Raw genomic sequence first — 27,891 nt, 5'->3', positions numbered from 1 at the left:
TTTATTTAATTTTATTTTACTATTATTATACTTTAAGTTTTAGGGTACATCAACTGGACTTTATATTTTACTTCATTTTAAAACAAAAGTAATGAAGCTTGAACTGAACCACACGTATGTTTTCTAGCTTAAGTTACTTTCAGTTCTTTTGTGTTTCTAACAGTTCAAGTGTGTTATGACATAATCTTCTTTCCCTCAGCTTAGCCATATTGTGAGCATTTAAGACATAGCACCTGGACAGCTGCACTGTGTTGGAAGGAATCTATGTAAATACAGGGAACTGTATATTTAGGGCTATAGGATGGTGCCAGAAGTGGAGAGAATAACAGAAAAGAAACGGCATTTTAAATCCTAGAAAATGTCAAGGTGCTTACACCTTAACTGTATTCTGGGGATGAATAATTTTCCTTCCTTTTTTCTTAACGATCCTGTAATACTTGTTCAATGTGTGTGTGTGTATGTGTGTGTGTGTGTATTTTAATCTTGCTGTAGTTACACGACTATAAAAGAGTTTTGGAATACTTTTTTCTTTGAATTTGACTACACTAAAGGAGGATATCTAAGATAAATGAAACCTTTTTTAAACTGTAAGTTAGATTGAAGTTGGTATTATTTAAAATGCCAATTTTATGGCATTACCTAGAATACTGCCTAAAACAGTTACCTAGAAAACTGTTTTCAGCAGTGGTAAATATAAAATTCAAGGCTTCTACTGGAAAACTTGTAGAAGGGACCTCTAGCGTTTGTTGATTGCAAACTAAATAGAAGCAAACTGCTCACTCTCCCTGAGGCATCCCAGGATGGTGCGTAGCAACATGTACTCACTGAGGAGTGGAGGCAGCCAGTTCACATTGACCTCGCAGTGGGAGTCCAGGAACGTCAGGACTTCTCCTCTGGCCATAGATGCTCCCAGGAGACGGGTCCGGATGAGTCCTTCTCTTTTCTTGGTGCGAACAATCCTCACTTTGGAAAATCTGGCCATGTATTCTTCCAATTTATCCTTCAAGTGTTCTAAGTAGGAAGTAGAGAATGCACAGAAAAACCGCAAAACATTAGTTGCAGCTGAATTATTCACAGTTGTTTGTGCATAGAGAGTATGTGACTGATGAATCCTGAGGTAACATTCTTGTCTCCTCATCTAGATGGGAGATACTAAGAAGATTTTTAGATCTTACACTTTCCAGAATGCTTTGTAAATTGCAAATATTGCCCTTTTTTGAACACAAAAGTCACTGACATGCCAGAGGTCTGTTATGCAGTTACTGCTGGCTGACAGCCACAGCGTGTCATCCTAGCCAACACTCCAAAGATGGGCTTCTGCCTTCTGGTCCTTCTGGGTAAAGTCAGATGAAAATCCCGGAAATGGGCTCTTTCCAACAAAAGAGCTCTTTACAGCAAGGCTTTGCCTAGTATTTTGTGTACTGAAAATAATATACGTAAAACAACATGAAAGATAAATATCTGTCATATCAACAAGAACCAAACAGATTTTTTCCCTCACAAGTTAATAGCAAACTAGCAAGCAAGTTTAGCATCTGGCTCCTGATTTGAAGTGGAAAGGTGACTGGCTGCAGATGAAATACTATACAGTCGTTTGGAACGTGCCTATTAAAGATTCGGAAATATTTCTTAGCTATTTAAATTTGGAAATGTTTCCTGCCTAATTAAAAACAAATAGTGGAAACAAAATCAAATCCGATAATTTATTCACAGAATAAAATATTTCCTACTGTCTGTGACAAAATGCATCAAGCTCTCAGTTCTTATTACATCAAATAAAAGCATTTGCTGCCTTTCTGGGGTTATGTACTTACATACTTTATATCCTCTGCTTTCATTCTGCCATATCTAAGACATTATGAGGGTTTTATTGGAATCTCTGACAGGTATAGTCTAGTATTCATTGAAGTGGAACCTTAGTATGCTGTATGCTCTGTATTTTTCACTTTTCAAACGTTCTCTGCATGTCTTCAATCAAAGGCAATATTATTAAGTCTCTTTGCATGATCTGTAGCAATAGGGATTCACGTAGGATTTGTGATTCCTTCCTGCTATCCAATGTAACAGATGTCAGAATTACTCTGTGTTGGAGTTTCTCTGTGCACAGAGGTTCATTCTCATTTCTTATTAACTAGTGTAGTTTTATAAAATCTTAATTTCCCTTTTTATTGACTGTTCTATATTTCACAAATGAGTCAATGAAAACAGTATTTGGCTTTCTAATTTTCACTATAAAAGAATACAGATGGAGCAGGGCATGGTGGCTCATGCCTGTAATCCCAGCACTTTGGGAGGCAGAGGTGGGTGGATCACCTGATGTCAGGAGTTCAAGACCAGCCTGACCGACATGGTGAAACCCAGTCTTTACTAAAAATACAAAAATTAGCTGGGCGTGGTGGCAGGCACCTGTAATCCCAGATACTTGGGAGACTGAGGCAGGAGAATTGCTTGAACCCGGGAGGCAGAGGTTGCAGTGAGCTGAGATCACACTGCTGCACTCCAGCCTGGGCAATAGAGTGAGACTGTGTCTCAAAAAAACAAAAACAAAAACAAACAAACAAATACAGACGGGATTTTCCACGAGAGTGTTTTAGCTCAAAATATGTTCCCCTCTATTTTGTTCTTCATGTAAGTAACAAGGATATGAAGATCAGACTATGAAAAGCAAACTCTTTTTCCAGGGTCGGAATCAGAGTAGGCCTGGGAGGGAGGTCTACAATGGTGATACATATGCGTAGGTCATGCAAACTCTCGAAGCCTGAATAGCCTCACCTATAAAACATAAAGGATTTAGGGGATTGTTTTTTCCTTCTAGAATGTGGTGGACAGTCAAGCTTTGAATTAGGCTTGTGTGAGACTCGTCAGTGTTCATTCAACAAACATTTATGTATTAAGCCAATAATCGAAGACTAGTAAGTCACTTGTATGTATGAATAAAAACAGCATTTTTATCTGAAGAAATGCCTTTGAATGCTGAGCCTGAATGACAAAAAATTGAGAATTTTCTTTTTCCTGGTGAGATTTTGATAATTCATCATCTTGTATATCTTGCAAATTAAAGGAAGCAGTTTCAGCAAGCCACGGACTAACAAATACGAGTATACAAGCAGTATTGTGCTATCTCAACCAGGAGGCAAATTCTACTGTGTGCCTCTTTGCTCCTGCCCCTCTGCTCAGTGCTCCCCAACACGATGGCCTCCCTTCTCCACTGTGTGCAAGCTGCAAAGAAAGATTCTATGGGCTATACAACACACTGCCTGTGTGTAAGACTGCAGCTTTACACTCTTGTCAGGGGACTAAAGAAGACACAAATGACACCTCTGCACAATCAAAGGCAATGACTAAGTGATGAGTGCCCAATACAAGGACGCCATTATGTGTCAGTATCTTGAAAGGGCCACGTGCTGTCATGATTATGCACAGTAATAAATATTTAAGAAAACTTTATAATCTCATTACTGTAATTTATTTAGGCATTGAAATCTTTCCATATCATCAATTTACAAGCAAGTGGCATTCTATATGTTTAATTGTAAATTGGTTGTTTGGACCGCAAAAGATATTGTCTCATGGAAATAGTGTCTCAACAGTCACTGGGGACTAAACACAGATCATTAGTATTTGTTAGGCCCACTAAAATATGTTTTTCCCCTTCACTATTCATTTGTCAAATGTCACACTATGAGTACCACCTCAGCAGTTCAAGATGCATTTACGTTTTTCCTCCCTGACACCCAAGGACTAAAGGGGCCTCTCTTGGGAGAGAGGAGGAGAAATGAGTAATTTCCTATAGCTCCATTACAGGAAATTGTTCTAGAATATTCTAACTTCCCAGATCTTCCAAAGTGAGAGTCAAAGGGTTAAGTCACCTGAGAATGGTTGTCCCAACTTTGGATTTAGACTTTCGTATTCTTTGGTTTATAGGAAATTCTCTAGAACTCAGTGAGGACTGTCTCTACATGTTTTTTATTTTTCTGTACACAATTTTCTGATACTGCATATTTTTCCTATATCAAAGCCCACTTTAATTTACTAAAAAGATTGTATAGTGTGAATTCACTAAGCATAAGGGGTTTGACCCTTCAATAGTGTCCATTAGATGTTTAGATCAGTTCTTCTAGTTTGAACTTTATGGTGATAATTAGCTTGCTCTGCCTCAGATAATGATCTGGTTGACTGCACTTTGAGGGGTCCTTTCTCTCTTAGTAGTTCACTGTAACATCCAATTACCCATAACTCATGATGAAGGCAGGTATCATCAGACTAATTAGCAAATTAAACTCTTATACAAGGGATGTACTGAAGATGGTAGAGATGGCTTTAAATTAAAAACATTTTGCCTTTCTTTGGCATGAACAGAGTTTAGATTCATTTCTCTTTTTTTCGTATTTTAAAACTTATATTATGGAGAATTTTGAACATATATAAAATTAGATACTATTACTCCTATTTTAAAAAATATCCTTCATCCAGCCCCAACAGCCATTAACCCATGATCAGTTGTGCCCCATCTATTTGCCAATTTACTCCCCCCATTTCTCTTATTTTGAAGCAAATGTCAGACAAAAGACCATATTTTAGTCAAGGGTTCTCTGGAGAGGGTTTAGATTCATTTCTAAAATATTATTAACATGATTTTAAACATAAATTTCTATTATTTTAATTCAAGTATTGCATTTTTGAAGATCACTTTTGAACTTCTTTAATTTTAAATAATACCAAGGAAATTTACAGGTTTTATTTATAAGCCAGGCAGATCTGCCTAGTGACTTAGAGACATTTGCAAAACTCTGTATAATTTTTTTGGTCCATGGTCCAGACAACCAGTGAATAAATTACTGTTAAAATCCACTGAGCGCCAGTATATCCTGATGATATGGAAAAATGAATACAACTTCAAAAATAGCAGTTTTTGCCAGGGTTTATTGTGTCTCTGTGAGGGAATAATGAGATGAAAAGTTGTATTCCAATGAAATTTTGACATCATGTTACTGGGAATACCAAATTTAGCAGTTTTGGAGAATATATTTTCCTCTTTTTTTCAGAGATTTCACTCATGTGCCATACATTTATATGGAGAATAACCGTTCATTAGTGAATTTAGTGTTTAGGGAAGCAACTAAACACTAAAAATGCTAACTTTCAGCACTCTGCATAGTCAAAAGAGTCAAAGAAATGAGTCCTAGTCCTGTTGCTGACTGGCTGTGTGACTTCACACCATATGACCTCATTTTCCTCAGCTATAAGATTAAGGGTGTGTGACTGGCTCATCTCAATTATTCCCTCTAGTTTTCTAATTCTATAATTTCCCTTGTGATATTTTACTTACTGAATAGATCCAGTCCTCTCAAATCCTTAGTTTTTCCTTTTAAAAGCATCCCAGTGGTTGGTATTTTGGTGTTTTCTTTTGGCTATGTCTCACTTTTGAAAGAGACAAATCAAAATAAAGTGAATATGTATCACAGGGCCAGTCAAAAAACAAACTCCAGGGCTTTTTCTCTGGTCACTGTGGGATCCATCTGATCTTGTACAGTTCACTGTCTATGAGACTGCCACTAATGTCAGAATAATGACTTTGAAGCACTGTTAGTTCATCAAAGATTTAAATCTGTTCAATAAGTTATGCTTATTATGTCAGAAAAATGCAGTCACAGTTTAGAAAGCTTTGAGGGATTGTTCCCAAGGGGGCTGACAAGCTAGTGACCATCAGTATTAGAAAGCCTGGCCAGGACATTGCTAAGTGGAAGACTCACTAAAGGTCATGCCAACCGCTGCCCCAGGCTCAGCAGCTGGTATGGAGGACCAGCCACTGGTTGCTTAGTTCTTTTTGTTTCCTTTGAATTTCCTAATTTACATCTCAAGGGGAGAGCAAGAGGGGCCAGTATACACTATTGATCTGGAGATATGGATTTCTATGTTTAAGTACACACCTATGGTGATGAAATTTCTTTGATGTTTATACTTTGGTGTTGGCTAATTGCCATAAGATCATGTAGAATATGTGCTAGTTATTATGGGTGATACTTAGCTATGAGTTCTGAAATGTAATGGATTATAAATACACAGAAACAAACATATCTAAAATTTGCCAGTTAATCCTTACACAACAAGAATATACTATTAAGTGCAACTCTTATTCTGGGTATTTTGAGGCTTTTACCAGAGTGATAGGAATACTTTACAACTAGAGAATATAAGATATTCTTAAATTTTTTAATCTACTTGGCATATGTCATGTATATATTTTGACTGCAAGTGGAAATGTTAAGGATAACTTTCTACTTAGCAGGCCTATAAAGACATTTTCTATATTCTTTACACTGGAGAAACATAAATATTTTAAGTCTCTAGTTAAATTCCAGAAAATTGTCAATCTCTTCGTGTCCTAGTAGAATACACTAAATCAGTCCCTTTTGATAGCATTTGACTATAGCCATTTCACAATTATCTCTGGAGCACAAAAAAGTCCATCTAAGAAAGGAACAGAATTATTGAAACCATGTTTAATTGCTTCTAGTATGATTTCAGCTGGTTCTATCTCTGGATGTCTTATTTCTATTCTTTGAATATGCAAAGCATCACAAGTTATTTGGGAAATAGCTGGGAAAAAAATTAAATAAATAGCTAAAATATATTTTTGCTAATATAAAAAGAAGAAAAGATAGAATGTCACCATTTTACAATTCCTAATGAATTAATGGATCAAACCATTACAGGCTGCTAACATCACACAAGGAGTGATAATCACTTATTATGTTTTCCTGATAGGAAGACACATCACCACCTATGAAGTATTCTTGTAAAATGCATTGAATCTGAATTTAATCATTTCTTTAGATAAGTGGTCCCCAACCTTTTTGGCACAGGGGCCAGTTACATGGAAGACAATTTTTCCATGGGGACTGGGGAGGGATGGTTTCAGGATGAGACTATCTTACCTCAGATCACCAGGCATTAGGTTCTCACAAGGAGCATGCAATCTAGATCCCTCACATGTGTAGTTCACAATAGAGTTCGGCTCCTACAAGAATCTAATGGCACTGCTGATCTGACAGGAGGCAGAGCTCAGGTGGTAATGCCTACTCACCTGCTGCTCACCTCCTGCTGTGGCCAGGTTCCTAACAGGCCACACATGGGTACTGGTCTGCTGCCTAGGGGTTGGGGACCCCAGCTTTAGGTCTAACTGTTCCCAGAACAGTCCAAGGATCGGGCTGTTGATTCTTTCTGCCCAATAACGAGACCCAGATGAACTGGGAAAGAAGAGAGTTTATTCCTGTAATTCGGTACAATCTGTAACCAGGCCTAGAAAATATTGCCAGACCAACTCAAAATTACAAAGTTTTTCAGAGCTTACATACCATCTGAGCTACATGTCTACATGTCAGTGTGCATTCGTCTAAAAACGTAAGTGATTAACATCTTATAATCTATAACTAAGGTCTGAATTTTGAAGACCTTCCTCTGGAGCTTCAGTAAATTTACTTAATCTAGATGGTTCCAGGTGCCGGGAGTGATTACCTGTTTGTTGGTTTGTTTGTTTGTTTGTTTGTTTGTTTTCTTGAGACGGAGTCTCACTCTGTTGTGTGTGGTGTGATCTCAGCTCACTGCAGCCTCCACCTCCCAGGTTCAGGTGATTCTCCTGCCTTAGCCTCCCGAGTAGCTGGGACTACAACCATGCACCACCATGCCAGGCTAATTTTATTTTATTTAATTTTTAGTAGAGATGGGGTTTCAACATGTTGGCCAGGCTGGTCTCAAACTCCTGACCTCAAGTGATACACTCACCTCAGCCTCCCAAAGTGCTGGGATTACAGGTGTGAGCCACTGCACCCGGCCCCCTTATCTTGTCTCCTGTTAAATCATGGAAGTTTGAAGAGTTCCTTTAGACTTTCAGTACAACTTGTTTGTGGAGGTCTGGGGAGTTTCTTCAGACCCCCAATAAAAACTTGTTTAATCCTAAACAGGTCCTATTAAGAATTCTTTTATTATCTTGCCGTGCTTCAAGGCCCAAGAAAGGCCTAGGCAAAACTCTTGGTGAGCTTTTTTTACATTCCAGCCTTTGTATAAAAGCACTGGCTCTTTCAGCTTTATTATTTAACTTAACCACTCAGCTAGTGCTGAAACTGTTGTTACGGAGGCCTGCCGGTTCAGCTGTTAGTGATACTTGGCCTGCCACATAACTACAGATGTATGGGATGCAAAGGGATTGGAGAATATGTTAAATGACACAGCAGGAATACAATGGGCAAAATCCAAATGATGGGAAATTCCTCAAGACCAAGGGCTTGATTTTTTTCAATAAATAAATTATAAGGATAAAAAGAAGTGGAAAGGGAATCCTGACACTTAGGAAACATGGCAACCAATTCAGTGGAAAAATATATTTGCTGTTATTAAGTGGAAGTGGATCATCATGAAGGTCATCATCCTTATCATCACGTTGAGTAGGCTGAGGAGAAGGAAGAAGCAGTGGAGTTGGTCTTGCTGTCTCAGGGGTGGCAGAGACAGAAGAAAATCCATGCATAAGGAGACCTGCACAGTTGAAACCCCTGTTGTTCAAGGGGCAACTGTATATATTTTCAGGATAGCTTTGAATGTATAATAGTTCTGGAGAAAATATTAGAAACAAAAAAGAAACAAAACACCAAGTCTTAATCTAGAACACAGCACCTATTTATTCACCATGGCATGGCCCTTTATGGAGTTATGGAGTAGTAAACAGCCCCAGACCTAGTGCCCTGTGTGCCTTGTGGAAAGCTTTTTCCCAGGTTTGGGATTGTGCATGGGTGTGTTCTTCTTTCTATAAAAGGCTCATATATCAAAGTTATGTGGTCAATACCTTATAGATAAGGTCTCTGAAATGAAAAAAAGATTACTGGTGCCACCATGCATAAAGAAGTTAAGACCTTTTTCAGAAAAAAGACAATGTGTAAGAGATAGGGGGAGAGAGAGAGCTATAGTTAAAAGATTTATTTGTTTTGTCATCTTGTGTATCAATAGAGCATCTACTCTTAGAATGCATTTGGGAAGAGGCAAATAATAGATTATTTTACACAAAATATTTGACATTTTGGTAATAGGCTAAACACCACCTATACAAAAAATGTAGCATATCTGCAATGAAGCTTTTATTTCAGCTAATTAATTACAAATTTGATTTGTACATTCATTACATCATTATTTCCATTTTGAAAAGGTAATGCATACTCAGTTAGAAAGGAAATATTTGAATTTTATTTTTCCCTTTCCACAGTACTTTTTTAAGAACTATTTAAGAACTGGTTTTGTCTGATGTTTCAATTATATATTTTTTCCTAAGCATTTTATATTTTTCAAAAATAGTTGTAATGAAAGGTCTTCTGAGGTTAAATGAAAATGAAGTAATCTGAGTAGAATTTATAGTTTACAATTGTTCTGTTTACATGAATCTAGAATAAGAACTTTGTATTTTCTCCAAATCAGGCAATATAAAATTAACTATAATTCCAAATTATTTTATCTATATCTTTTTTTTCCAATCACATAACTTTTACCTCAAAGAAAAAGAAAGATGTAAACAGAAAATGGTTAAAACTCAGAGGTCTGTCTATGAAATACTGTTGCTGTTTTGAACTTACCATAATCAATCCATTTTCATAACAATGGAAATGTCTCTGATTTTTAATCATTCACTACTTTTATTACATTTAAACATTCTATGTATTGCAAAAGAACAGGCTATATAGATTACAAACTTTATTTCTGCAAAGTACTTGATAATTCAGTTCAAATGCCCAAATGTAAATATCTTATCATCAGCATTACACAAAGTTGGTGGTTCAGTATTCTACTATTTGACCCCAAAAAATAATTTAAGAATTTTGCCAAAGATACTATTAAGGCTTTACTCAGTAACTGTTACAAAGTAGTTTAATTCTAGGAAAATATACCATATAACACAGTTTTTTAAAGAAAAAAACTCTATACAGATAACATTTGAATCGTCAATGTTGACATACGAGAACAAATCTCTAACTTCTTTTAGATCACTTCTTCATTTCACCCATTCAGGTTTTCTTTGTTGTTGTTGTTAAAAAAACTGTGGTAAAATACATGTAATATAAAATGTGCTTTCTATCCCCATCAAGCTACCAATGACTTTCTTCACAGAATTGGAAAAAACTACTTTAAAGTTCATATGGAACCAAAAAAGAGCCCGCATCGTCAAGTCAATCCTAAGACAAAAGAACAAAGCTGGAGGCATCACGCTACCTGACTTCAAACTATACTACAAGGCTACAGTAGCCAAAACAGCATGATACTGGTACCACAACAGAGACATAGATCAATGGATCAAAACAGAGCCCTCAGAAATAATGCCGCATATCTACAGCTATCTGATCTTTGACAAACCTGACAAAAACAAACAATGGGGAAAGGATTCCCTATTTAATAAATGGTGCTGGGAAAACTGGCTAGCCATATGGAGAAAGCTGAAACTGGATCCCTCCCTTACACTTTATACAAAAATTAATTCAAGATGGATTAAAGACTTACATGTTAGACCTAAAACCATAAAAAGGCAATACCATTCAGGACATAGGCATGGGCAAGGACTTCATGTCTAAAACACCAAAAGCGATGGCAACAAAAGCCAAAATTGACAAATGGGATCTAATTAAACTAAAGAGCTTCTGCACAGCAAAAGAAACTACCATCAGAGTGAACAGGCAACCCACAAACCGGGAGAAAATTTTTGCAACCTACTCATCTGACAAAGGGCTAATATCCAGAATCTACAATGTACTCAAACAAATTTACAAGAAAAAAACAAACAACCCCATCAAAAAGTGGGCGAAGGACATGAACAGACACTTCTCAAAAGAAGATATTTATGCAGCCAAAAAACACACGAAGAAATGATCATCATCACTGGCCATCAGAGAAATGCAAATCAAAACCACAATGAGATACCATCTCACACCAGTTAGAATGGCGATCTTTAAAAAGTCAGGAAACAACAGGTGCTGGAGAGGTTGTGGAGAAATAGGAACACTTTTACACTGTTGGTGGGACTGTAAACTAATTCAACCATTGTGGAAGTCAGTGTGGCGATTCCTCAGGGATCTAGAACTAGAAATACCATTTGACCCAGCCATCCCATTACTGGGTATATACCCAAAGGACTATAAATCATGCTGCTATAAAGACACATGCCCAGGTATGTTTATTGCGGCACTATTCACAATAGCAAAGACTTGGAACCAACCCAAATGTCCAACAACAATAGACTGGATTAAGAAAATGTGGCACATATACACCATGGAATACTATGCAGCCATAAAAAATGATGAGTTCATGTCCTTTGTAGGGACATGGATGAAACTGGAAACCATCATTCTCAGTAAACTATCGCAAGGACAAAAAACCAAACATCGCATGTTCTCACTCATAGGTGGGAATTGAACAATGAGAACACATGGACACAGGAAGGGGAACATCACACTCCAGGGACTGTTGTGGGGTGGGGGGAGCGGGGAGGGAGAGCATTAGGAGATATACCTAATGCTAAATGATGAGTTAATGGGTGCAGCACACCAACATGGCACATGTATACATATGTAACAAACCTGCACATTGTGCTCATGTACCCTGAAACTTAAAGTATAATAGTAATAATAAAAAAGTGCTTTCTTAATCATTTTTAAGTGTTCAGTAGTGTTAAGCATATTCACATTGTTGTGCAATTACTCTCCATAACTTTTTCATTTTGCAAAATTAAAACCATTACAACAACTCTCCATTTCCCTCTCCCCCCAGCTTCAGGCAACCACCATTATACCTTCTGCTTTTGTAAGTTTGACTACTCCAGATAACTCATATCTGTGGTATCATACAGTTTGTCTTCATGTGACTGGCTTACTTGTTTCAGTGCAATGTCCTCAAGGTTCATCCATGTTGTAGTATGTGTCGGAATTATCGTTCTTTTAAGGCTGAATGAATATTCCATTGTATTTATATACCACATGTTGTTTATCCATTCATCAGTTGGTGGGCATTTTGGTTGCTTTCACCTTTTGGCTGTTGTGGATAATGCTGCTGTGAACATGGGTGTACAAATATCTCTTCAAGAGACTGCTTTCAGTTGTTGTTGTTTTGGCATATACGCAGAAGAGGAATAGCTGGATCAAATGGTAGTTCTATTGTTAATTTCTTGAGGAACCACCATACTATTTTTCATAGTGACTGCACCATTTTACATTCCCAGCAACACTAGACAAGGGTGTCTACTCAGTTTTAACGTCCTTTTGACTCTTTTTGTAAAATGTATATGTAGATAAATTTTGGTTGAATGTGGAGGAAATCTCCAGCAAAAATTTTGAGAACTATCTGCTATAAAAATTTCCCCAAAACAACTCTTCCCAGTCCACTAAATACCCAATATTCTATACAGACAGAAAAGTCTGATTATTGACAATGACAAATGCTTTCAATATAGAACATAGTAGCTGTCAAAATAAGCAAATAGCATGCATAGATATTAAAGTGTGGGGACCAAAGTTATTAACAAGAAAAACCTCCTGACCTTGTAATTTCCCCCCCCCCACTGCAGTATAGGTTAATCAAGAATACCTTGTTTGAAAACTTCCTAGCATCCAGTCTAAATCCATGTGATTATAGAGTTCTTAACATCGGACATGCATATGTCTGTGCCAATTCTTCTCTGCATAACTCATCTCTTCTCATCTTAGCTGTGTGGTCTGCTCTTTGCATCTAGCGACTATTGAGATCTCTGCCCGCTCTTAGCCTTCCTTTCATTATCAATCATATCGGATATCAGGGAGCTGAGTAACATTCAACTTAATTATGTTAGCTAATCCCCCGTATTTACCAATGTATCTATTAAATATCTTATCTTCTTCTCACTCTTCTAAGAAAACTCACTTCTTATCTTTCAGTAGTCCCTTTAATCTTTAAGACTGTCAGAAATGAACATTTTACAAGATTGTTTGTCTTGAGATATGAAGAAACTACTTTAAAAATTAGTTTAACAAAGAAAAATCATCAAAAGAACCAGTATATTTGTGCTTTTTCTCTCTAAAGCCTTTAGAGGCAAAATCCTATTTATAAATTTCACCAATCTCCAACTACTTCACCACCTTCTTATTGTATTTTGCCAAACATCAGGTTATGTAGTTTTGAAGCTGTTTTACTGTTAACTGATGGTTATTTTTACCTGTACATGCATATTCATAGCTTGGATAAGTAACCTTTTGGGAGACGATTTGACGTAATGACTTAGTCTGTTCTTGCCTTGCTATAAAGAAGTACTGGAGACTGGGTAATTTATAAAGAAAAGAGGTTTAATTGGCTCACAGTTCCATAGGCTATACAAGAAGCATGGCTAGGGAAGCCTCCGGAAACTTAATCACAGCAGAAGGTGATGCAGGTGCACACACATCACGTGGCCAGAGTAGGAGCAAGAGAGAGAGAGTGAGGTGGAAGGTGCTACACACTTTTAAACAACCCATGAGATCTCACTATCATGAGAACAGCACCAAGGCATGGTGCTAAACCATTCATGAAAAATCCACCTCTGAGATTCAGTCACCTCTTACCAGGCCCTACCTCCAACATTGGGGATTATAATTTGACATGAGATTTGGGTGGGGACCCAGAGCCAAACCGTATCCATGATCATCTCTAAAAACTGGGACTAAGAGTAATTTTTTCCCATAAAAATAATCATTTTCTGTTACTTGTTTTTCTAAGACAAAACCAGAATGAGGAATGAGAACTATGGACCTAAAAGATTATAAGTGAATATGAGCCACATCAAGGAAATTATTAGTAAGGGGAAGTCACAGGCCCCCAGTAAAACCCAACGCTGCATGTATAAATCAGCAAGCTGCACAGAACCCACCACTGAACTTAAGGGACTTACAGATTCATTCGGAGCTATTTTTAAAAATTCCAAAGTAATTTAAAAAATCAAAGCCAGGATTTCTGAGAAAGGGAAAAATTAGCTAGTAAAGAAAAGTATATAATTCAGGAGAGACAAAAAACAAACAAAAATGGCCAGGTATGGTGGCTCATGTCTGTAATCTCAGCACTTGGGGAGGTCGAGGCTGGCGGATCACCTGAGGTCAGGAGTTCAAGATCTACCTGGCCAACTTGGCGAAACCCTGTCTCTACTAAAAATACAAAAATTAACAGGGCGTGGTGGTGCGTGCCTGTAGTCCCAGCTACACGGGAGGCTGAGACATGAGAATCTGAACCTGGGAGGCTGAGGTTGCAGTGAGCCGAGATCGTGTGATTCAGCCTGGGCGACAGGGCGAGACCCTGTCTCAGAAAAAGAAACCAAAAAATAGGCCGGGCGTGGTGGCTCAAGCCTGTAACCTGAGCACTTTGGGAGGCTGAGGCAGGCGGATGGCCTGAGCTCAGGAATTACAGACCAGCCTGAGCAACACAGTTGAAACCCCGTCTCTACTAAAATACAAAAAATTAGCCGGGCATAGCGGCGTTCGCCTAGTCCCAGCTACTCGGGAGGCTGAGGCAGGATAATTGCTTCAACCAGGGAGGCGGAGGTTGCAGTGAGCGGAGATCCATAGCGCCAACCTGCGGGACAGAGCAAGACCCTGTCTCCAAATAAAAAAAGAGAAAAACAAAAACTCTTAGGTGCCATATAGCAGCACAGATATCATATGGGAGCAATAAAATCTCTTCTCTTCCCTTCCTGAAAGTGCTTTCATTTCTGCATTGCTTTCCAGTTTAAAAGTATCTGACTCACGCATGCTAATGGCCATATTATATTTCTTCAGTTTTTTTCAGAAGAATTTACCCAAATAATGGGAGAGGGCACTACATGGGTTGAGTGATAGGGTCTCCAATCTCAAAATAATGTGTGTTAGTGATTTAATGTCACCGATAACTGCTAACAAGAACAGCCGTGAGGACCTGTGGGGTTTGGCCTGACTTCACAATAAATAAAGACAAATTGGAAAAGAATTCCTCTAAACAGTTACTGTGAGAAAAATGCTATGACAAAATTTCAATTTAGATGAGACCAGAACTAAATTAAATATCTGGGAATTGGTCCTATTCCCAAGGCTACGGAAACTCCCAGTTCTTAATAATATTCTTGTACTGCAATATAGAAGGAAATATGCAGGAAATGGGCTGTCTGCCCTTGTTGATAAAATTGACCTGCTAAAGATGTGTCCTCTCAAGGCATTGCCCCATTTCTTGACAATGCTATTAAATCATGAAAAGGAAAAGACCCATGTAAGAATTGTCTTGGTTTAAAATTTATATAAGAAAGTATTAAGGGGACCAAAAATGCGTCTTAGATTCTTGGATGAAAAGAACCAACAGCATAAGCAGCAAAATATGACAAAGTAATATATGGACATAATAATAAATGTGTCTATATGTGTTGAGTGCTTATGATATTGTCAGACATGATTCTTGGGCATATTCATGTATTAACTTATTTAATCCTCATTTTATAGATGATGAAAATTATTCTTTCTTAAAAATGAGGAAAATGAAGGTCAGAAAGTTTAAGAAATTTGCCTAAGACCACACAGCAAAACAGTGTCTGGAATATTGTAAGTACTCAATAAACACCAGTGACTATGTGTCAGGAGAAAATAAAACAAAACCAAACCAACAAACTGGAACCCAACTGTATTCATCGGGAATTTTCTAAGTAGAAACAGACAATACAGGGAATTAGGTGCTTATAAAATACTATATAATTATTATAGAAGACCTGGAAAATATAGGAAACTGGAAAGACGGGGAAAAAATCACCGAGTTTTACCACTCAAAGTCAATCACTGTTCAATCACTGTTTATATTTTCCTGTTTTGTGTAGGTTTATATTCAAAGTGTACTTGTTCTTTTAAATCTAACATTGAAAATTTCCATGGTATTATATATTTTATATAAAATCATATGTATTATTTTAAGTATGTCATAACTTTTCCTTATTGTTTAAGATTTAGATTGTTTACACGTACACAGCATTGATATTATAAATTTTATACAATTTATATTTTTGTGAATAATGTTTTCTGAATCTGTAATTTTCTTTAGGAGATACTCCTGGAGGTAAAAGTAGTGTGTCATAGGGTATGAGCCTATGCAGATTAATCTATAGTCAATAATAATTTAATTGCACATTTAAAAATAACAGAGAATGTAATTGGATGGTTTGTAACACAAAGGAGAAATGCTTGAGGGGATGGATATTCCATTTCCATGTGATTATTACACATTGCATGGCTGTATCAAAAAACATCTTGTGTACCCTGTAAATATATATACCTACTATATAACTACAAAAATTAAAAATAAATTATTTCAAAAAAGAAGAGACTGAAAACTTTGTCTTCATTTGCTATGGAAGTCAGAAAACTTGCAGTAGCCAAGCGGATGTTAAAGGCCATAAAATCCATTCGGTTCTTTTTTGAAAGAGAGCTGAGGTCACCAGTCACACCACCAAAATGCCAAACCATAAGCCCATAAGCACCTCTCTTCATATGCTCTCCCTTTTTTCTTGTTAAAATGAACGAGTCATCCCTGCACCCACACAAGGCCGCCCTCTCTATTCGTGTACAGGATCTCATCCTTTCTTGTCTGCTCAAGAACATGGCTCCTATAGGTGTCCCATCTCTTCCCTGTATCCTCAGTTTCGGTATTTCTACTGAGACATTCCATCTTCAAATAAAAGTGTTGCAATCTCTGTCTACTAGAAAGCAAACCTTCTTTGTTCTCCACCTTGCTCCAGCTTCTGTCTCATTTACCTATTCCATTTTGCGAGGGATTTTGTGAAGGAGTTTTCTAAACTCGCAGTCTCCACTTCAGCTTTTCTCATTCTTTCTTGAACTCATTTCTCTTTTTCATTCATTCGAGATGTTCTTGGTAATCTGTCCAAATAGCATTCCTCTGAATGATCATTTGCCTTTGGAAATGGCAGGAATTTGTTTCAGATCATTCTTCCAAGAAATAGCTCTCGTTTAGACTCAGAGTGAAAGGGACGTGAAAAGAACACAGAACACAGAGGTAGAGTAGGGAAGGACAAAAGGGGTTATTACTAAGGAAATGATTTTGAAATTCATTGAAGGAGAAAAGAAAATGAGTTCTGAGACATACTGGTCTAATTGTGAGCACAGAGTACTTTTGTGATCACCTGCAGGGTTGATTCTGACGAAGATTCGTACTTTGTCAATGTATCTAGGAAGGCTGGGGTCATGAGGCAAGATAAAGATCCTGGATAAAGTCTGAAGTGGTGAAAGCCCTTGCTTGAGTAATTGAAAGCTAAACTGGAAAAAGCACTATGAAATATAATTTGGCCCTATTCTCCAGGGAATGGAGAAAATGATCTAATAGGTCTTTTTCATCTCTGCTTTTTGTGACCTCTGGCTGTTAACAGCACTCTTCCTCGTTATGTCAAAATGAATTGCCTATTTACTACTGAACTCTAGAAAATGATTTCTCTCCCTAGGTAAGACAACAAACTAGCATTGCCTACATGCGCTTCGTTTCAACTTAATCAATGCCCAAGGAGTCATTTTTAAATGGGTAATATTATTTCCAGGACATTTTGCTTATTTGCTGAGTAATGGTTCCCTTTCACTGTCAAGCCAGAGAGCTCCCCCAAATTTTAGAAGGAATTCCCAAAACAGTGTAAAATGTATTTGCAAAATGGAAAGCAAAATGAAGTAATATGGCCTTTAAATTGCCAATAACCTCCACAGCAGGGCTGTTTATTAGTACTGGAATCTGCTTAGGCTGTTTTTTTTTTTTTTCCAAGACAATAAACACTGAAAAACAATGATGCAGGATGACTGCATTTCTATTCTACAGTATTGCATAAATTTCCTTTTCTTGGGCAGGCAGAAGGAATAGAAGTCATTATTTAAATTTTTTTTTTCCAAGCAATAAATAAATGGTGTTCTTCAGAGAATACATACACACACATGCATATATAGACACACACATACACATGCATACATATATGTATATATCACTTCTGTCACTAAGAATAAGTGAAAGTTGGCTAATTTGTAATTTACAAAAATATAGATCATTGTTGCCTGTGCAAGCTTGATTAAATGAGGCAATAAATCATATGTCTAAAACATGCCAAGCATCTGCCAAGGCAAAAGTTGGCTCAGAAAGTGATGAGTACAGAATCGTGGAGCAGTATGAGTTTTATAGTCTGTCACTGGCATGACAAGTAATGATAAAGGGCAGCATTATGTCTCTTCTACTGACAGTCCAGCAACAAATTTTCCATTGTAATTCTTTTGTTTGGTCCTCTTTATCTTCATTTAAATGGACTGCATCTCCTTGAGCTGCAGCAAAGATATATATTTTCCCTGCTAATGATGTGTCTCCCATGGTCCTGGGATGCTTTTCACACTTGATAAAGTTCACCTATGGAAGGGACTGCAGTGAGTCGGCGTGCTGCAATGGAGATAGACATGACGCTGATTTTTTCCACTCTCTTCGGACAGACAAGCCCTGCATTGCTAGTGTTTTACCAAGGCTACTCTCCCAGGAAGGATTTGTTATAACTTTATAAAGATCATTCAGCCTGTAAATTCTGACTGATTCTCAAAACTTGTGCTAGACCAAATCCTTATTTTTGAGTCTGAGACTACTTTTTCTACTACCATGATTAAGGTGAGAATAAAAAAATACACATTAAAAGTGATTAAAACATTAGTTAATAAAACTGATACCAAGCAAAGTCAATACTAGAAATGCAATGCTTCTCTTTGACTATTCCATGAACAAAAAAAATGTAATACAAATGTGGTACAAAGAAGTACTATTGGAAATATAGGGTGCAGTCCTTAGAGTCTTGTAGGTTGTAGTATAAGCAGGGATATAGTAAGTTTTCACATGGGGCGATAATGTCTCCAAATAGGGCTCCTTTATTTTAGGGGATTGAGACAAATGACATACAAATTCTGAAAGGGAAGATCCTGGAACTTGAATTAGAGGAATAATATTTATATATAGATAAAGAGGCAGGAAGGGAAGGTGTAGTCTTGGGAATGAGGAATAAAAAGGCATGGAATAATCAATCCTGAGATGGTTCTTTATTATGAAAACACAACTCAAAACTAAACAACTGACCAAACACTCAGCCAAGCAATGAAAACAACAATCCCTGCTTGAGTAGCCTCTTAAAAAAAAAAAAAAAAGCTAAACTATGCAATCATGTGAATCATGAATCCAGAGGAAACCAAAAACGCTAAAACAAGCTCTCATCTCTCATCTCATCTTTTTTCCTTTAGTGACTATAATATTTAAATGCTTTCATTTTCCTCTTTGGAAGATAAGCAATACATTCACAGGTAAAATACTTAACATGAAAGTATATATTGAAAAATCTCACCCCATACTTCTAGAACTTCATTTTTCCTCACTTTTTTACTAGTTTCTAATCTATATTTATATAATGAATACTTTTGGCTTATAGAATTATACATATGTATATGTGAATAAACACACATACGTAGTATACACATATGTATATATATATATAGATATATGCATATATGTGTATATGTAATTAATTTTGCTGTCGTTTTTAAACATTAAGGGGATTTCTTTGGAAAATCTAGCAATACATTATACTATTGGCCATAAATATACTCTTCATTTATTTGTGCTCATTTTGTATTAAGAAATGTTTTCTATTTTCACTTCATGGTTCTGATGAATTCTCATGAAATGTAACTTAAAACTATCACTAGAAGCATCGTGAAATGTCTCAAATGGTTCTGATATTATCAAGTTATCTTGGGCGAGTTGCCCACATGGAAAAGCCAAACCAGTCCATGGCACCTGGAACTTATGCCCTCTGGGCAGTGGGATCCTTAGACTAAAATCGCATGGACAGGAGCTTGTTATGGTTTCTCACACAAATGAACTCTCAGTAGAATGCCAAGACTAGGCATCAGCAGAGCAGAATCCAACATGCCTTTTCACTTTCTTTCATTGGGCTGTTTTCTGTGACAATGAGTTTCAAATAATTTTTAGTTTCTCAATTAGAAATTAACTTTTTTTTCTTTTCTTAAACAAGGAACACAGGCTTACTTAAACTGATTAAAGCAGAAAGGGGCATTTCATAGAACCCACAAATAGGAAGCAGAGCAGCTTTGCTCTAAAATTTATCTTCATTTTTTAGATTAGGAAGTTAGGGATAACAGAAGGTAAGCCACAGACCCTTTCTTCCCCACTTCTTACTCTTCCCACCCTCCCCTTCAGAGGACATAACTCACAACCCCTCTTAAAGCATTTTCTGAGGAAACCACTCAGATTCTTCCACGTTCCATTATCTTTTTCAACCAGGAAAGGAGGATCCTTTTGCTACTTCCAGGTGATTATTTTAAAGTTATAAACCAAACTGATCCAAACCAAATCACTTATGCACCCAGCTGTGTATCTCCACCTACCTCCACCACTGTTGTTTATCAATTACTGGTTGTTCTAACTTTTCAATGGAGGATATTGGGGCCTGAGTTATTTAAAAATCTACTTAAGTAACTCATCTTAAAACTTTGTTTCCTTGACTTCAGTAACAGTTACTTTCATACACTGCAGCCACCTATTCTCAGACCCACATCTTGTGCTTGCCCTCACCCTAAACTGTCCATTATACAGAAATAATAGTACTAGTGTCTGAATCTTAGACCACAGTTTTCTATCATCGACTTCCTTCTGTTCCTTTACCTTTTGCTGTCATTACATTGTCTTCTCCATTTTCTTCCAATCCAGCATTTTCTCTGGATGTCTGTTCCATCTCTATCCAGCATGAATTCCATGGTTCCGTATCTGGACCAGTATTGAGGATCTCCTTGATCCCCGATTCTCTCTGCACACTTCATCTCTGGATCATAGCTACTGTGTGCTTTGCTATTCCTAAGACCAAGTGGAAGAACTGATGGCTTTTTTTTTTTTTTTTTTTGAGATGGAGTCTCACTCTGTAGCCCAGGCTGGAGTGCAGTGGCATGATCTTGGCTCACTGCAACCTCTGCCTCCCAGGTCTCAGTTCAAGCAATTCTCCTGCCTCAGCCCCCTGAGTAGCTGGGATTACAGGCGTGCACCACCATGCCTAGCTACTTTTTTTTTTGTATTTTTAGTAGAGACGCAGTTTCACCATGTTGGCCAAGCTGGTCTTGAACTTCTGACCTCGTGATCCACCTGCCTCGGCCTCCCAAAGTGCTGGGACTACAGGCGCGAGAACTGATGCTTTTATTAGTCAGCTGGGGCTGCCATGACAAAATACCACAGATTGGGTGCTTAAACAACAGACATTTATTTCTCACAGTTCTGTATACTGGACTCCAAGATCAAGGCACCATGGGGTTAATTTCTGGTGAGGTCCTTCTTTCTGGCTCACAGACGGCAGCCTTCTCTCTGTGTCCTCAAATGTTCTTTCCTCTGTGTGTGTGCATGGGCAGAGAGAGAAAAGTTTCTAGGACACCTATGGGATTAGGGGTCTGCCTGTATGACCTCATTCGACACCCGAGTTATTATTTTTTTTTTTTGAGATGGAGTCTTGCTCTGTTGCCCAGGCTGGAGTGCAGTGGTGCAATCTCGGCTCACTGCAAGCTCCGCCTCCCAGGTTCACGCCATTCTTCTGCCTCAGCCTCTCCGAGTAGCTGGGACTACAGGTGCCACCACCACACCCGGCTAATTTTTTTGGATTTTTAGTAGAGACGGGGTTTCACCGTGGTCTCGATCTCCTGACCTCGTGATCCGCCCACCTTGGCCTCCCAAAGTGCTGGGATTACAAGTGTGAGCCACCGCGCCCAGCCCGGAGTTGTATTCTTAATGCCCCAATCTCCAAGTACAGTCACACTGGGATTAGGCCTTCAGCATATGACTTTGGGGAATCACAATTCACTCCGTAGCAATGCTGAAGAAAATATATTTGTGAATATGGGGACCACAATAAATAGATAACCCTTCGGCCTCAGCTGGGCCCTCAGAACCAAAAGCTCTTTCTGCAGATGCCCTGGATGAATAACCTTCACCTCTCTCCAGGCTTCTGTTCAATCAACTCTCTTCATTCTACCAATCGAAGCTTTTGACTCATAGTTTTTATTGGAGGTTAAAAAACTATTCCAGATTCTCACAGAATCTGAGCTCCTTGAGGTCAGGGGACATGTCTTGTTCATTTTTATTTCCATAGCATAGTGCTTGGTGCACGTGGTCTTATGATACATGTTGGTTTTTGTCCATGGTTCCTGGCTCATAACTCCCATAGCCTTACAGTCTTTTGTTATAATGTTGGTCGTGTTAGGCCTTAGGAAACAGAATCTTTCTCCTATCCTCTTTTTACCTGCCCCAAGGCAGGACTCTAATCTTCCCCCACCTTTCTGATTGTGGTTCTAAAGTCCTTCCCAGGAAGGGTCCTGCCCTGTATCCTGGGGGAAGGAATACTGATGTCATGAAGCTTCCATAAAAACCCAAGAGGACTGGATCCTGGAAGCTTTTGGATAGCTGAAGATGTGGAGGTCCCTGGAGAGTGACACACCCTGGGAGGGCATGGAAGTTCTACACCCCTTCCCTCACACCTTGCCCTGCACATCTCTGCATCTGTATCCTTTGCAACATCCTTTATAACAGGGGTGTCCAATTTTTTGGATTCCCTGGGTCACATTGGAAGAAGAATTATATTGGGCCACACATAAAATACACTAACACAAACGACAGCCGATGAGCTAAAAAAAAATTGCAAAAAAATCTCATAATATTTTAAGAAAGTTTACGAATTTGTGTTGGGCCACATTCAAAGTTGTCCTGAGCCACATGTGAGCCACGGATTGGACAAGCTTGCTTTATAACAAACCACTAAATAAATGTTTCCCTGAGTTCTGTGAGCTGTTCCAGAAAATTAATTGAACCCAAACAGGGGGTCATGGGAACCCCACTTGAAGCCGGTCAGTCAGAGGTTCCAGAGGCCTAGACCTGTGGCTATCTGGGAGACGGGGCACAGTTTTGAGGACTGAGCCTTCTACCTGTGGGATCTGACATTATCACCAGGTAGACAGGTTCGGAATTGAATTGAAGGACATCTGGCTGGTGTCTACCACTTGGTGTATGTGTGGAAAACTACACCCCACATTTCGTCACAGATGTCTTCTATGTTGATGATTGTTGTGGTGTGAGGGCAGAGGAAAAACATGGTTTCAGATAATTTTTTTCAATACAGTGTATCTTAGATACTCAATAAATATTGAATGAATACATTTTCCTTTTCCCTATCCACAAAATGGTTTTCATCTATACTCCCACTTATCTCGTCCTAGAGGAGGTATTGTTCTGCTTACAAGACGACCCTATCTGTGCCCTGAACACCACCTCTTGTTGGCTTCTCTAACCTTGTTCCCTTAGTTATCACCTCTTATGTATTCAAGTTCTCTCCTTGTAAGTATGTATGTATGTATGTATCTATCTTTTTTTTTTTTTTTTTTTTTTTTGAGATGGAGTCTCACTCTGTCCCCCAGGCTGGAGTGCGGTGGTGCCATCTCGGCCCACTGCGAGCTCCGCCTCCCAGTTTCATGGCATTCTCCTGCCTCAGCCTCCCGAGTAGCTGGGACTACAGGTGCCTGCCAACAAGCCTGGCTAATTTTTTGTATTTTTAGTAGAGACGGGGTGTTACCGTGTTAGCCAGGATGGTCTCGATCTCCTGATCTCATGATCTGCCCGTCTCGGCCTCCCGAAGTGCTGGGATTACAGGCTTGAGCCACCGCACCCGGCCCATCTATCTATCTATTTTTTAGAGATAGGGTCTTGCTCTAGCTTAGGCTGGAGTGCAGTGGCATGAGCATGGCTCACTGCAACATGCAGCCTTAAACTCCCGGGCTCAAATAGTCCTCCTGCTTCAGCCTTCCACGTAGCTAGGAGTACAGGTGTGTGCCACGCAACCCAGCTAATTGTGTGTTTTTTGTTTGTTTGTTTGTTTGTAGAGACAGGGTCTCACTGTGTTGTCCAGGCTGGTCTCAAATTCCTGGGCTCAAGTGATCTTTCCACCTCAACCTAACAAAGTGTTGGGATTACAGGCATGAGCCACCACGCCCAGCCTGCTCCTTCTCTTTAGCTATAAACATTTTCAAGTCTCCTCTATACCAGATAAACTAATACAATTATTTCTTTGAAATATGGATTTTTCTGTATCTAATAACAAAATATTATGCTTTCTATTGTCTCTAAAATTATTGAAAAGATTATCTTTATTCTTTAATGTTCTGTGATCTGGCTTCCACCTTTACTTCTGTTTTGAAATTGCTATTGCGGTGACCTCCACTGTCAATGCAAAACACACATTCTACAATGTGTCTCACCGAACATACCACTTCTGAAACTTCGTGCTTGGCTTTTACGATTCTGTGAGTCTATGACAGGCTCCTCTTCTACTCCTCATCTGTAAATGCTGTTGTTCCCCAGAGACCCTCCCATGGTCTGCTCCTCACTGATCCTGGTGGTGATTTCAGCCCCCTATGGACTGAAGACTCCCAAGATTTCCTCTAGTAACTTTGGGCTCTGTATTCCATCTCACTGCCTCTGTGAAGCAGAGACACAAATAGTGGGAACCTTTGCTTTAAGGCACAAGACCAAATGGCTACTAGTTTTGGGATGGTCTATTCCGGCTTTCTCAAAGCTTTTGGCATTTTGGGCCTGATGAGCGTTTATTTTTGGGGCTGTTGTGAATGTTTAGTGACATCACTAAGCTTTATTCTCTAGGTGTCAGTATCTCCAGACATTGCCTAATGATGGCTGCATGGCAAAAGTGCCCCTGATTAAGAAACCCTGATCTATCTGAAACTGGCATTCTAAGAACAAGAAAAAGAGGAACAATTCGTTAATTGCAGTACCGTGAGTTTCCAGAAATGAGCCCAAATTTCAAAATAATGTGATCTTGTTTTGAATGAGATCATTATGGTTTGAAATCTGCACTTCTCCCCACCCTAACCACCTTCATTAACTTTGTTACTTGGTAGGGCAATTTGGCAGCATTTCCTGGAATTTTGTTTTTCCCTCTGCTTGTTCTGTTATTTACTTTCTCTGGAAAATAGATTGAATGGCAGTAGCAGTGGTGGGCAGCCTTACTGCAGCCTAGAATAGAAAGTTCTTGTGGAGGGAGAGGTGGAGATTACTGACAGCTAACTGATCCTGAAAAAAGGAAAATAAAACTTTTCAGGGGAACAATTCAAACTGTATCTAGTTCACTTTGTGATAAATTACTGAAACTTGACATGGCTTGGTCTCTTTATGCACATAAATTTTAAGTTATCTAATGTGAAAATAGAAATTACATCAATAAAATTTTGGACCTTCATCACTTTTCATTTATACTCTTTTTAGTTTAAATACGCACTTTGACATCTTCTCCATACCAATAGATTATGCACATCTTCCAAGAAAGTGCCCCTCCAGAATACAGAAAGACCTCTCTCTACCTGCTTTGAAGTTTGTTTCTTGGTGAGTCAGTCATTGAGAGTAGGGACTTGGCCGTGACAGTTTTGGAATGAATTGATGTCTTTAGAGTGAAAACTTGGGCACGTCTAGACAGAGTTTGCTGGTTTAGTCTGAGTAGACCAAATCAAAACAAAACAAAATGCAAAACAAAAACTAAAAATCTTAGCCAAACACTTATATTAAATAATCTTTTAAATTAGATGCAAGAAAATCCTTTCCCTTCCATGGCATGACACCTGAGTAGATTAACCAAGTTCCTAAAATAGGAAGGATAAAAAATACTGCATTCACTACACTACAAAGTGAGTCATGATAATTATATTCCACTTGAAACTTGACCAAAACTTATATTTTGCAAACGACTTCATAGAATGATGTAGGTACAGCCAAAGGGGAACTATTCACTTTTAAGCAATACTTTGAGCTTCCCATTTGTAAAAGATTTATGTTTTCTGAAGTTTCTTAAAGTAGTTCAGTTGCTGTGACTGGCAGCCAGCCAGCTGATTAGAGCGAATTGGAGTTCAAGTACTTTTTTTTTTTTTCATTAGTGTCTCTCGTAGCCCTATTTTGGAGTCATTGCCTTTTTCTTCCTAGAAAATTCAAGGCACATAATTCCCCCTTTCCATTCACCTATGAAACTGTTAACCACGAAATAGTGGAACTGAGGTTTCCCTTAAATGATTCGGATATTCTTCAGGAGCAAGACCATTGATTACCTTTAATCTTAATGGATTGGAACTAATTTCTGAAGACCTAAAGTTTCCTCAACTGGAAAGGAAATAAATTATAAGAAACACCAACAAAAACTCACATAGAGGAAACATAAGCCCCAGAGAGTAAAAGTCATGCCTTAACTAAAGAGATGATCGGTGATGATTAATGCCTTCTGCATAAGACTACGGTAAATTTCTCTCTGGAAAACTACTTAGACATTCTTTTCATGTATCGTCACATGGATTTAATCTTAGAAAGACACCCCCATCTCCCCATACTCTCTGTGCCCTCATCCTACTTTACTTTTCTTAACTCTTATGATAATCTGATATATCACACATTTTTATTTATGATTATTCTCTTTCTCTGCTAGGGTCTAGGCTTCATGAGAGCAGGACATTTTTTATGTTATAAATCGAGTACCTGGAATAGTGCCTGACACATATTAGGCCCTCAATAAATAGCCATAAAATGTGTAACATCTCTAATTAGCAGGTTTATAATCATATTTTTAAAATTTGATTTCCTTTACTTACAATAGAAAATCATTATCTTCTTTTTGACCTTCTCTTATTTAGGCTGAATAAATTTAGTTTAAATAAGATAATAAATACTGAAATACTTTGAAAAATTTAAACTATTCTGAAAGTATAAGTCCTCTTGCAAAGCTACTTCTGAGTATGCTGTTTCTTGAACATTTTTTTTCCATAAAATTATTATGACCTTACCAAGCAATCATCTCTTCCTATTTATTACTTCATTCACAAATGTTCAGAGGTTTTTCTTGTATTTTATATAATCAATTTCTGTCTTTCATATAGTTAAGAAGGATATAACTCTCAGAACATACTGGGGATAAGAACCACTTTCTGTTCTCTATTAGATATTATTTCATTTTGTATAATATCATTTTCTTGACAGTGAAGCCAGGCACTGCATCTGTCCTTGTGGAGATGTCCTGGTATCAGTAAGAAAGACACGAGATCTGCCAAGTAAGTTTTTGGCTCAGCTTGTCTTCCTTTCTAGGATGGGTTCCTTTGCATCTGTCATAGGGTTCAAAAGGAAAGTGCTAGCCACAGGCATTTGCTGGGTAGGGGTAGCATCTAGCATTCCCAATTATGTTTGTGAAAGCTTTCTACCCCGAAGATCACTTTTATTTTTATTAAGTAGCAAACAAGCACTTCATCTAAATTGTGAATCAATAAATTATAAGCATATTTCTATCCCAACATTTCTCCATGCAAAGAGGTGGGGAAAAGGTGGCAAATTTTAAAACACCCTAGGGAAATTTTTCTAACTGTAAGGCCCCTTCATTCATTCTAATGTAGCTCTTAGATAATTCCATTTGATGGCTGTGGTAGTAATAATAGGCTGGAAAAGTCAAGGAAACAGATTCTCTTCTAGAGCCTTCAGAAGGTATATTGCCTTGTCTACCCATTCTGGACTTTTGACCACCAGAACTGTAAGATAATAAATTTGTGTTGTTGTAAGCCTCCAAATTTATAGTATTTTTTTTTTTTTACAAAAGTAATAGGAAACTAATATTGTGGTGCTCACTGGCATGTGTGGTTTGGAAGAAAAAGTTTTAATACTGTTTCTGGGTGTATCAATTATTATTGTTTTGATATTTTACTAAGAGCAATTCAAAATATTGTTGTGCTTTCTTATATTAAATATAGGAATGTT

General features: G+C 38.0%; 1 protein-coding gene across 3 annotated transcripts in view; it reads right to left on the bottom strand.

Annotated features, from left to right (window-relative positions):
- GALNTL6 (polypeptide N-acetylgalactosaminyltransferase like 6) overlaps positions 1 to 27,891 on the bottom strand; it is a 1,246,491-nt gene that overhangs the window by 244,267 nt on the left and 974,333 nt on the right. For all 3 annotated transcript variants that reach the window (XM_063638415.1, XM_055276416.2, XM_055276415.2), the window contains one exon: positions 826 to 1,011. In XM_063638415.1, coding sequence (XP_063494485.1) covers positions 826 to 1,011 — 186 coding nt within the window. The remainder of the gene's footprint in view (positions 1 to 825; positions 1,012 to 27,891) is intronic.

The sequence above is a fragment of the Symphalangus syndactylus genome, chromosome 4 (assembly GCF_028878055.3).
Source record: "Symphalangus syndactylus isolate Jambi chromosome 4, NHGRI_mSymSyn1-v2.1_pri, whole genome shotgun sequence".
NCBI lineage: Eukaryota > Metazoa > Chordata > Mammalia > Primates > Hylobatidae > Symphalangus > Symphalangus syndactylus.
This window is presented reverse-complemented; position numbering and strand designations above follow the sequence as displayed.